This window comes from Topomyia yanbarensis, chromosome 2 (genome assembly GCF_030247195.1).
Source record: "Topomyia yanbarensis strain Yona2022 chromosome 2, ASM3024719v1, whole genome shotgun sequence".
In the NCBI taxonomy this organism is placed as follows: domain Eukaryota; kingdom Metazoa; phylum Arthropoda; class Insecta; order Diptera; family Culicidae; genus Topomyia; species Topomyia yanbarensis.
This window is the reverse complement of record NC_080671.1, coordinates 106,724,280-106,737,370: the sequence shown is the minus strand read 5'-3', so window position 1 is coordinate 106,737,370 and position 13,091 is coordinate 106,724,280. Positions and strand designations below refer to the sequence as shown.

Below are 13,091 nucleotides of genomic sequence, written 5' to 3'. Positions count from 1 at the left end.
AAAGAAACTTGTTTGTAAAGAGATTCCCGAAATAGGTTTCTTTAACGCGAGAGGTTTATATTGATTGAATTACACGAAATTTCGCGACAAAAAATCGTTTTCGATTTTTAAGTTATTGACATTGTTGATATTTTATTATGTATTTTGAATAAGTCTAGTTCTGTCTTGTTTTATTCCAAATGCGCATATATTTACTCACATGATTTTTTTTGTCAATTTAAATCGCATCGCATTACATAGAAATGAATTTTGTATTTCCCCAATGAAAATTAGTCATTCAACTAGTTTCTCTCATCCAAAACAAAAAAAAACATGGCAAACAAACAATAAACAATCGATAAAATTCGCATTTAAGAAAAAATATCACTGCATTTTCTTATCAAGCGTCATATATTTTTACTCCCACCTTTAAACTTTACAAATTGGTCCCCATCAGGTTGACAACCCGGTTTTTGTAGCGTTTGGAAATATCTTTCTCTATGTGACCCTGTAAAATTCCGGTCTGCTCAATGATCTTGGTAAGGGTAGGCTTCAAATCAATACTCTGTTGGCGAAAATTAATTGCCTTCTCATGCATCAGTTTTTCCGTATCCTTCATTTTGTCGATGGCCACCAGTTTTTGTTTCAGTTTAGAGCTAAGGATGTCCACGTATCTAAAAAGAAATTAGTTAAATAAAGCCAGCAGTAAGAAGAACAGTAATTTAGAAGGTTGATAGTATTATTACGTTATTTTACTTATTCGAACTAGGAAATAGTAATTGGATTCGTTCGTAGCATTCAATTTCACTTTGAAACAGGTTCTTTTGGGATTATATTGTTTAACCCATTCCTCGCGCCATACTGTAAAAACTTGCTTGAACACATTCAAACTAGTTCCTATTGTTAATGAGTATAGATCAAGCTATGTTTTAATGTAACATAACAATTTTTTCAATTGTAATGTCGTAATCGTAAAAAGTGAGAACCTTGCTTTTTTATTTGTCTCTCGCGGTGAATGGATTTAGAGAACCAATTTAGTACCAGAAAATTACCATACTCACTTCGGCGAATGTTTAATCTGGTGCAGATGCTGAATTTGCTTGCTGTCAATATTGCTGTAAACCACGTCGACCTGAGCCAACATCTGCGATAGACTCTTGGCATCGTGATCCGGAAAGTTATCCATCATGGTTAACGACAAAATGTGCACACTATCTGCGGTACTTAGCTCGTACATGCGCATCTTGAGAAATGACTCCAGCTCTAACAGTTCATTAATGAATCGTTCCCGATATACTGGCGAATCGCATATACTGTACGCTTCGTCCCCCTTTGCCACTCCCCCGGCATTTCCCGCACTTTCGACAACAATACCACTCTCTTCCAGTGATATGCTGAAATCAATGCCTTCTTCGTTAGGTTCAGATGCTGCTTCCTCCGAAGCTCCCCAATCAATTTCTCCAGCCTCCAGTTTGATCTCTCCCGTATCGACGTTGAAATCTATGTCAGCACTATCGCCAAAATCAATTTCTCCTCCATTGTCGCCGAAATCGATAGCGTTATCAGACACAGCAGCGGCTTCCTCTTCAATTACAAACTTTATTGGGGGCGGCTCAACGGAGAGCGGTGGTTCCGAATAGAGAAACTCGTATACCGTCGTGTTTCCCGCGGTGGCCACGTGTCGCAGAACCGACACACACTCCTCAGTTCCTAAGAAAGCAGTGTACAGTTCAATTGCTTTTTTCAATTCCGGAACCGTGGCGGCTATTTTGTTCAACATATCCGGTAATTCCTTAACCTTCGCCACGAGTTCTTGTCGAACATTCTCGCCGACAATACCGAGCTGTTTGCACAATGCTTTGTATTCACCGTGAACGGCTCGCTCTGATCGCTGCAGATCCACAATTTTCTTCTCTGAGTCAACACTCAACTGTTCAAAATGTTTGATCTGCTTTCGAATGCCTGGAATCTCGTAATTAATGTTTCTCACTAGTATTTGTGCGGCCTCAGCCAGATACAAGCTATCCTTTTCATAGAGCCGAATAATATCTTGCCAGTCCTTCATTCGCTGACTTCCATAACGTCCAAACACATTCCTAGAATCGGCTTCCGTCGTTTTCAGTATATCGATTATCTGCTGGCAGTGGAAGTAGTTTATGTCTGGTAAAGAGGAAAACCAAAAATTACTTCGAATATTCCGACCGTTTACGTTGGCAACCTACGAGCTCCCTTGAGCAGCTGAACAAGTCCATCGTGAGCTGGCATATCGGTGAGAGCATTGCTAATTTTACTACGGACTTCACGAACATATTGGTGCCAGTTCTTGTTTACAATTCGACGCGATACTAGCCAGTCTTGCAGCTTGCCGGCGTGGATATCGATAGGAATATCAGCTTCCTGGCAGAAAACACAGATATTCTTAGCATTTTGTTTTAAATTTACTGCATAATATGGGTTACTTACGTTCATTTCAAGTTAAAAACTGAATCGTACTAGTACAGAAGAAAGGTAAATCAAAATAAACTGTCCACGTATCCGCTGTTTGCATTTTGTGATTTGACAGGCATACAGTACAACCCCAATAATTTACTATTTCACGGTTTTTTTTGAAAAGGGCCAATAAACAAAATGACAAAACGAATTTTATCAAAACAATGCACACATTCGTTATTCGTTGTAGTTTGATCTATATTTTGATAACATGCATTAATTTTTGGAGATTTTACTTGATTCGAGCGGACTTTTGCTCAAAAAAGATTATTGACCCTTTACTTTCACTGTATAGCACATTGGCCGTTTACTTTTGGCCCTTTGCCAAACTTCGAATGTTTTTTGGCAGCAGTTGGCTATTATGTACACTGAAAAAAATCCAAACGTTAATTCTATTTGCTTCAAACCACTTAAGGGCATTATACATGCGAGCCACAACATAGCTCTTACGCCGCACACACCCCTCTCCCCTGCCTAACCATGTATCTGACATGAGCAAATATAAAAATACGTTTTTCAATACACTAACCTTGCCGATGTATTACAAAACTGCCACTTGAGGAAGCTAGAACATTTTCCTATACAATCAACCCGAGTTTTCCACCTGTAGCTCTTATTTTGTGCGAAAATATCACCCCTCTTCACTTGGGGTTTTCCTTTCAAAACACTTATTTTTCTTCTTCCCATTTTCAGAACATTTTTTGAATTGCACTTTAATCACACACCACTGAAAAAAAACCGCGAAACTTTAATCGTTTACTAACTAAATTTCAAATTTTCTGCCAATGTACAGATGACCGAAGGAAAATGTCCGAAAACTTATTTGTGCGTTTGAATTTTCACTTCGAATTCCATTTTTTCGCGATGTAAACAAGTGCGTCGGTGCCTAGCAACAAGCGTGCGTTTCTGGCTTCCACATATCTTCACCTTAAAATCCATATGAAGAAATCTCTCGTTGACACATAGAAGGTATGTGTGCGCATGATGGCATTAGTATTAATGCTAATGCTATCACGCGCACACATACCTTCTATGTGTTAACTGTATAAACTATGTATGCGCTCACATAAGTTGTATGTGCGTATTGTTATAGAATCGGGTTTTTATCCCTAATAAAAAAAATATTATACACGAGCTTTAACCCATATAGTCCTAAGATTCCACATATGGTTTGGATGATAGCCTGAACAGGTCGTTAGGTTCCTGAACCGTAAGATGTTTATTAAGGATGTGCCCTATAGTTATGAAATGTGAATGTAAGATTATTATGTCTTGTAAATACACACATTAGGTTTATGTACCAGCAAATACCCGGTCAAACCATTCGGAATTTGATTCGGAATCCTGAATGGAACCAGTATGGATTACAGATCAAACGCAACAACCTATTCTGAAACCGATTGATTCGGAATCGGTTGTTGCATTTGATTTGGAAACCATACTGACTCCACCCACTGAGACGTCCAAAAAATTGTTTCAAAATCGTTCAACACGGGTCCAGCTATGGACGTTTGTTGAACGGTTATTTGGACGTTGTCCAAATTGGTCCAACGAACGTCCTTCATTGGACGATTTTGAAACCAACCGTTCTTAGAGGGCATTCAGAAATCCGAACCGGTTCCGGAATGAGTTTAACTGGGCAGTGTCTATCTGCCTCCGCTAATTGCAAAAATCTATGTGTACAATCAATAGGCATAACGTTTAAATTTTTTTGAGCGTATGTTTTTATGTTTTAGAAAGTATCCTGTACACATTTAAAATGTTCATAGCATAATTTCACGCGCATTTGATTAAAGTATTATTAAATTAGACGAACAGGATTGAGAAAAGTTCTAGTTCTACTGATTTCTCCCAATTTGATTACCAATCAAAATATTGAAGCAATTTAACCAACGACGTTGATTTAACCTCGTACGGGTTTTTATGTATTTGGCAAGCATACATTGCTTACTGGATATTAAACTCGAAAGATTTCGTTTACTTTTGGCCCTTTGCTGAGACGTCGAATTATTTATTGGCCTTTTACTAAACTTATTTTTTTACGTCTCAAAAAGAGTTATGGACACACTCAATGTGTTTTAAGCGTTAATTCAATTAGCTGAGTAGTAGAATGCATTGTCGTTTTTATATTTTGCATATTTCTTCGATGATTTGAGATTTTTTTAAAAGAAAATGCTAACGGCCAATTTCTGTACTGGATGAAAACATGTTTTCGGTGAAAACCAGTTTTCGGGCTGCTGGTGGTGAATTGGGTCATTAAATGAGAGAAAAAAATCTTTTTTTTATCACATACATCGATAAAGCTGATTTTCGTGATTGCAACAATGTTTTTTCCAACTCAGGAAACGTGAAAATAATATTAAAATTAAAAATAAAGAAATATTTTGACAGTCTGGATTTGACACTATCAGAACGATTTGACACATCGAATTTCACGACAAATGATGCCCCGTCAGAAAAAAATAATACATGTTTTCCCAGTTTTCCCGCAGGGTTATTTTAATTTGACATAAACACCATCCAATGCATATAGTTTTTTTTCATTTTGCATGTTGTCTTGATAGGCCAGATGTAAACAATCGCAGTTTTCCTATGTATGGTTGCCAAGTTTACATAAGATTTATTTTAAAAAACAAAAAGTTCGTTTTTAAGTATAACAACGAATTTTTTTTGAAATGATGTTATATTATGTATATTGGACCTAAAATGTATCGAATAGAACGGAAAACTATATAGCTTAATGGCCCAATTAGCCGAAAACCGGTTTTCAACGAAAATCGGTTTTCATCCAAGTGAAGAAATTGGCCGTAAGAAAAATGATTTCTTCTGTTCTATAATAAAGCCACCTTTTCACCTCCTGTTAAAAACCATTTGATTTGGGCAATTTTGGGCTTAGATTTGAGTATAGCCAACTTTTATTTTACAAACTGCACACAATAGGACCCCTTACACGAGGCGTTAGTAATGTCACTTTTGATAATGTAAGGCGAGTAATTACGGAGGATTGTATACTATTCCCCCGAAAATCATTCCCCAGAAAGCCATTCCCCAGAATATTATCCCCCAGAATATACTATTCCCCAGAAAGTCATTTCCCAGAATGTACCATTCCCCAGAATTCCATACCCCAGAATGCACCATTTCCCAGAAAGTCATTCCCCAAAAAAGTTTTACTTTTTTTTATTGATTTGATTTTTTCAATTGTACTACTCCTTCCCACTTCCATCGAACGACATTCTTCGCTTTCGAATCGGTCACATTTGAAATGATTTGCATTGTGTTGAAACCGGAATTTAGGACATTATTAATTCCGAATTAAAACAAAGAATTTGCTGGCTTTCCACAGAAACTAAAATACCGAAATGTTTTCCCCAGAAAGAACTATTCTCAAGAAAACCATATCCAGAATGAACCAATGCTCAGAAGTTCATTCCACATATATAACCATTCCCCAGACATTTTGTTTTTGAAGTGGGAAAAAATCTTGCTGAAAATCAAAAATCATTTTTCAGAATGTTGGTCATATGCTCCCCTCGAAGAGTGCACTGCTAGCAGCATTAGACAATAGCAATATTCTTTCGAGCTTTCCTTGAATCGATATAAAAATCGATATGAATAGACATTTTGACAAACAGTTTGGTGTGTTTTTAGAGTATTTATCCATCTTTTGCATTGGAATGTTTCGTACGTAAAAGTACGATCCACCCGATTGTTCGGTTTACTCAAACATGTGGCACTAAATACACTCGAAAGTAAATGGTACTTATAAATATGTCTTATGTCATACGATATTGTGTCAAGCAGGATAATCTTGTTCAGAAGCTAGGACAATTTTTAAAGCGCTATGAATATTTTTTATTTGAATATATTTTCCCTCCTTTGAGTTTCATTTTTTGGAATATTTGGAATTACTTTTAAAGTTACGCAATGTTTATTTAGAGTCTTTCGAGATAGTGATTAGTGACTACTACAGACACTTTATATACAGACTAGTAAAGTGTCAAAAAAGTGCAGCCAAACGAGCATGATCAGCCCCCTGGCAACCCTATATCAACATATGGAGTTTGACAGCGACCTACATATATGGGGCGTTATAGCTATAAAGCCCCAAACAAAGAAGTATGCGCAATATTGAAGCATTCCACACGACATTTTGTATCTTTCGGGATGATTAGATACCATATCATCCAGAAAATCGGCACTTAGTAACCAAATACAGCTTTTAATGATTCGATCCAAAATTATTGTTTTGATTTTCATGGCAGTGATGCTGGCTGTACAGAGACGCCATTCTTGACAGGGGGCTGAGCATGATGGTTTTGAGAGGGGAAGTACAAGAGGAAGCCCACGCAAAGCTTATGGGAGCTTCCGTGATGCCAGTTTACATTCATGGTTGCTAGTCTTACTATTTTTCTCTCCGCAAGTCTGTTATATAAAGTATCTGTAGTGACTACGATCGAAGTTTCTTATTTGATGCGTTTTATTGATCGTCTTCATATGACGGCTATACCAAGAAGACGTTCCTAGTTGACAGTCCCGGTTACAAGAAAAATTCCGCCAGATAATTCATACAGAACTCCACGACATTCCCAGTAGGAGCGGTTGGTATTCCGCTTGAAACTATTAGCCACGCTTTTTATCATCGTTTCGGCTTCCGGTTTTCGGCTTCTCCTCAATCCAGACCTTTTGTCTATAACCAACAACGTTGAAACACTCACGCCCACGAACAATTTTTTTACTTGTCTATCCCCCGTATACTTGCGCCTATATCAGTGGCGTCATAGTGGCGTCGGTTTTCGGGAGCGATCTCCGGGTCTCCGGGTTTTACATCAATTTCTCCGGGTTTGGTGGGAAGAAGCATAGGTTAATTTTTTTGGAATTAATTGATTCTTTACAAAATATTTAAAAAGTGTAAATTAACTATTACTCTGGTTCAGATTTATTTTTCCCGACTAACCCTTCGTTTCAAGGTGGCGAAGAGTTCACCAAATATTGCTAATTTCTTTCACAAAGCAATCAAAATGAAAAACAAATAAAATTTACTACAAATTAACCTTTCGGAAGTCGCGCTAGTGCACTGAGTGCACGCTGCTCTGAAAATCTAACGAAATCGTCTTAGGGTACCAGCGGCTGTAAGTAAGCCATATGTGCAACTTCCGGAGGGTTAAGGAAAGTAATATTTCGCTATGTGCTCCAATTGAAATGTTGCATTCCACTAAGTCGCTCAAAATGGCGTAAAACAGTTATTTTACTGCAATTTTACCAAATCATTTCACTCTTAGTGGTGCTTATCACCAGCTGCACTAAGGTCTGGCAGATTTATTCTAATCCAACTGACTAGGTTGTGGGGAATAAAGCCTGGATGTACATAAAGCAAAACGCATTACGTGTTGGCGTAGTTTTATATTTAATAAGAAGCTTGGTGAATATGGGCATTTCATTTCCCTTCTGTATGTGCATTTGCCCTCGTATTGCATATTCTATACGACTTTGAAACGAGCAAAAACTAATACGAGCACTAATACCGCCAAATGTATCGCCGCTTGCTTTATACCTACGAGTGTATGTCGACATAGATCTTTCATTAGGGCTTAAATCGCAAATGTAAACAAACTGCGTTTTCGCTATTATGACATTATGCGACAAAAATACTACAAGATTGAGGTGAAAATTAGTTAAAATGGTTTTTAGTTCGATTTATAATTAAAGAAAACAAAACGGCGAAACATGCATTTTCTTCGAGATTTCGACTTAGGCCCTTCTTCTCATATGGAATATAAAGGCTAAACTTACATTTTTTGACACAACCGGGCGTACGGTTATTATTCACAAAATTATTCTTTAAACGGCGGTTCTATTATATAAATGATAAGCAATATCTACTAGGATCATGTCTACTCGATAGTTGTTGCACATAAACATTCGAATATTTCGATATTTTCATGAAATTCGAAGAAAAGATGCACGCGCCCTATCATTTACATTGGGTTTCTATGCGCCCATTTGCTGAGCCCTATTAAAAAGTATACTGTCAAGCTCGCCCATTTACCCAGCCCTACCCAGCAAGACAGAGTCAGTTTAGCCCTTTTACCGCGCCCTTCTGAAAATTATGTATACCGTTTAGCCCTTCCGCAAATGGTGGTTGCTGAAGGGCGAAATCACGACTGGGATGCAAATTGGGCGTAAGCATTTTTTTAGTTTCTACCCACTAAAAGCACATAGGAATTAAATTCTTTGTTATATTGTCATAAGGTTTAACCAAAGATGCTTCCGGAAAAACATGGTCATAAAGTAATTTATACCTACAATAAAAACTACATTTAGAAAAGCATCGCCGTATATTGAAACTGATTTTTCTCCATTTGAGTACATTGCGACTTTGGCCCTATTGAAAGATCTGTGTCGATGTATGCGTTAAAAAATCACATCAAGCGAACGGGTACGAAAAGGTCCACAGCGTGCTTCGAGAAAGTAACATCCGAGTTCACAATCTACCTTTCGCTCACCTTCCTACCTGTGAGTGCATGTATGCGTATAATAATCGCGGTAGATTGAGCGAGAGCAATATTCTGTGAGTGCAAGAATCCGAAACTAGCATCGGGATAATAGCTTACCCATGTATGCGTGTGAGACTGTCCGATGTGTGTGGATTAGCGAAAGAATTTCAGCGTCGTTCTTCATTCACCCGATCAAGTTTACCGCGTATGGACGGCTCAATGGAGAGCGCTCATTAGCCTGGCAAAATTCACGACAATGGCGTAGTCAACACTCCCATTAGGTAAGAAAAAATTTCCGAAAAATAAGTGCCGTGTTTCGGGTATGAGTGAAATTATATCACAATAACTTCTCCTCTACGGAAGGTAGAAGTCGAATAAAAACGCTTGCTGACGGAAGGACAGTATTGCGTTGCATGAAAGCTTCTCGACAGAAGGGCGAGAGGTAGGTTGCAAAAAAAAAATGAACGCTTGCTGACGGAAGGGCAGCATAGCGTTGTATGAAAGCTGCTCGACGGAAGGGCGAGAGCTGAGTTAAAAAAAAGAAATGCTTGCTGACGGAAGGGCAGCATAGCACTATATGAAAGCTCCTCGACGGAAGGGCGAGAGCTGAGTTAAAAAAAAGAAATGCTTGCTGACGGAAGGGCAGCACAGCGTTGTATGAAAGCTGCTCGACGGAAGGGCGAGAGCTGAGTTGAAAAAAAAAGAAATGCTTGCTGACGGAAGGGCAGCATAGGACTATATGAAAGCTCCTCGACGGAAGGGCGAGAGATAAGCTATAAAAAATGAAAATGCTTGCTGACGGAAGGGCAGCACAGCGTTGTATGAAAGCTGCTCGACGGAAGGGCGAGAGCTGAGTTGAAAAAAAAAAGAAATGCTTGCTGACGGAAGGGCAGCATAGCTCTATATGAAAACTCCTCGACGGAAGGGCGAGAGATAAGCTATAAAAAATGAAAATGCTTGCTGACGGAAGGGCAGCACAGCGTTGTATGAAAGCTTCTGGACGGAAGAGCAAGAGCTAAGTTAAAAAAAAGAGAATTAAGACGAAACAATATATTTACAGACGGAAGAATGAAGGGGAATTTCTGTACGGAGGACCAAATAAAAATATAGCTAAAGAAGTAGAAAGCATTTTTTTCTCAGCGAAATGAAGGTTTAGTTTTGTTTGAATCTTTCGCAGCAGGGGCGGAGAAAATTTCAAAGAATATTTATTTCTTGGGAACAAAAGAGTATTCTGGTTTGCTTCTGAATTAAAAGAGTTCAAGAGTTTCAAGAGATAGGCCAAGATTCTCTCAAAATCTAAAACGAAAACTGGGGGTTATGTCGTTTAGATATATGAGTGTTAAATGGAAAAACTTGCAAATGACTGGAATTAGCATTGTGTGACTAGTATTCACTAGGATTACAACCGAAAGGCGGACGAGACTTATTTGCCAGTTGAAAACTAGAAAGTAAATTTTCGAATACAAAGTTTCCTTGCAAATAGGCGTTTACATAAAATAATTTTGAGTTTCGATGAATATATGGTTATTTAATTTGGATAGTTGAATTGGCCAAAAGATGAAAGTAAAAAAAGTGCCGACGGGAAAGATTTTTTTCGATAGCTTCCTTGGAAAGGCAGAGTACGCAGGGTATATTGATAGCTTGCACAGGATGATGTTTGAATTTCATCTGTCAAAACTCAGGAAAACATTAAATTTTACAAGCTTAATATATCAATTGAAATGCGATCACTGCTTAGAATGAAAAATATTTGATAGAAGAAATAAATTTTGAGGAAACTGTTAATCATTAGTTTGATAAAATTTAATAATACAAGTTTATAGCTCGTTTTTTTAGATTACTTTGAAGTGCAGACTGTTATACATGATTTATGATGAAACCAGAGAATGTGAGCACATATGATCCTTTAGCAGTTCTAACTGCAGTGCTAATTTAATTGCGTGATCGCTATCCTATCGAAACATCATTTTTTTCTAGGAGTAAAGAATGGGAATGGGAAATAAAGCATAGATATAAGAGTGAAAGCGCAATGCGGTTGATGTATTTATATTTAATTTGAAGTGTGGTGAAACCAAATTTTGGACAAATGAATTGTAAAATGCATATTTTCTACAGATGGCTGTAATATGTAGTTCTTTGCTAATTGATAAGTTGTTATAAGTCGCTATCAAAAAGTAGACCGTCACATTTGAAGTTATCTAACGGAAGGGAGATATAACAAAGTGCTAATCAAATCAATTTGATTTCCGATGAAAAGTCGACTAATCAATTGTGGGTGAAAGCTATTGAGACCAACGACTAGTCTACTGAATGTTGGAAGTGACTACCTTGTAGTGCTCGGCGCATTAACTGTCTATGATCGCAAATCAGTCCCATTAAGGTACGAAAGCCCATAGAAAACGGGACAAATCTGCGATCATGGGCAGTATAGCTAAGTATAAATTTTAAGGAATACGTTTTATTCGCTTGTCTGTTACTGTACTCAGCATGAATCTTTTGAATGGTTGCCTTCTTAATACTGGTATTCCAGTATCATAGATAACCAAAAACAGCGAAAATTGTCCCTTATCGAAAAACATCTAGATTGGAGATTTAGTAAATTTCATGAAGGTACTTTAGAATGTGAAAGAATTTTCTGATAAACTTAATGCCTTAATGGCAGCAAATAATCATGAGGCCTCACAAGAGATCCTTAAACAAGTTCGTAATCAAGAAGCAGCTTAGCCTAGTGTGCGTGGTTTTGCAAAGAGTAGAGAAGAGGAAGAATGTGGGGAATAAAGCCTGGATGTACATAAAGCAAAACGCATTACGTGTTGGCGTAGTTTTATATTTAATAAGAAGTTTGGTGAATATGGGCATTTCATTTCCCTTCTGTATGTGCATTTGCCCTCGTATTGCATATTCTATACGACTTTGAAACGAGCAAAAACTAATACGAGCACTAATACCGCCAAATGTATCGCCGCTTGCTTTATACCTACGAGTGTATGTATGCGTTAAAAAATCACATCAAGCGAACGGGTACGAAAAGGTCCACAGCGTGCTTCGAGAAAGTAACATCCGAGTTCACAATCTACCTTTCGCTCACCTTCCTACCTGTGAGTGCATGTATGCGTATAATAATCGCGGTAGATTGAGCGAGAGCAATATTCTGTGAGTGCAAGAATCCGAAACTAGCATCGGGATAATAGCTTACCCATGTATGCGTGTGAGACTGTCCGATGTGTGTGGATTAGCGAAAGAATTTCAGCGTCGTTCTTCATTCACCCGATCAAGTTTACCGCGTATGGACGGCTCAATGGAGAGCGCTCATTAGCCTGGCAAAATTCACGACATAGGTCAACATCAAACGAGTTCTTGCGGTGTTGTTGCTACTCCAGCAGCGATCCTTAACTGGGCTAGGGAGGTGAGTTTTGCCCCTTTGTCGCGAAATTAAATTTGTTGGTGACGAATAACCGACACCACATAGTGTGATGTCGCAGCTCTGCCTCCTTTGCTCTCCTTCTCCTATTAGTTGTGGAGGAGAGCAATGCTCGTTCGACATCCACAGTGAGAGTAGCTGGTGCTTTTGTGTTCTTGGCACTTAGTCGGGGAAGTGAAATACTACACCACATTAAACCGACAAAATCGTTCTCAATCGTGAAAAAATTACAGTTTTAACGTGGTAATAAAAAGCGATTAAAGTGCTCTAAAATGCCTAGCAATCGCTTTGATTCCAATTTCTGTCTCGTTCCACTCAAAATCCACCACCCCCCAGATCAGTGAAAATCTCCGGGTCAAAGTCTCTCCAGAGGTGGCAACCCTACGTCATAGTCGCAAGTGCGATAAGTCCAAATAAAAATATATATTGTTGTAGAGTATTATGTCGTTACCCTATGGTATAAGTACCAGTTGGTATAAGCTATGGAAATACTTTCGAATGTATTTAGTGACACATGTTTGAGTAAACCGAGCTTATCGTAAATTTGCGTGCGAAACATTGCCAATGCAAAACAAAAAATGCTCTAAAAACCCACCAAACCGGTTGGTGGGATGAGCATTCATTTCGATTTTGATATAGATTTTAGGAAAGCTCGAAAGAAGTAATCAACACTCATGTTTGAATAAATCGGGCAGACGAAAAGA

The 13,091-nt window shown here is 38.2% G+C and overlaps 1 protein-coding gene across 1 annotated transcript; it reads right to left on the bottom strand.

Annotated features, from left to right (window-relative positions):
* Positions 1-333: 333 nt before the first annotated feature.
* On the bottom strand, positions 334-2,550 carry LOC131679132 (CDK5RAP3-like protein). The gene is made up of 4 exons (XM_058959727.1): positions 2,443-2,550; positions 2,202-2,376; positions 1,041-2,139; positions 334-653 (listed from the first exon to the last, which is right to left on the bottom strand). Exons 1-4 carry the CDS (start codon positions 2,446-2,448, stop codon positions 416-418), a joined length of 1,518 nt encoding a protein of 505 aa, XP_058815710.1. The 5' UTR covers positions 2,449-2,550; the 3' UTR covers positions 334-415.
* Positions 2,551-13,091: the final 10,541 nt, after the last annotated feature.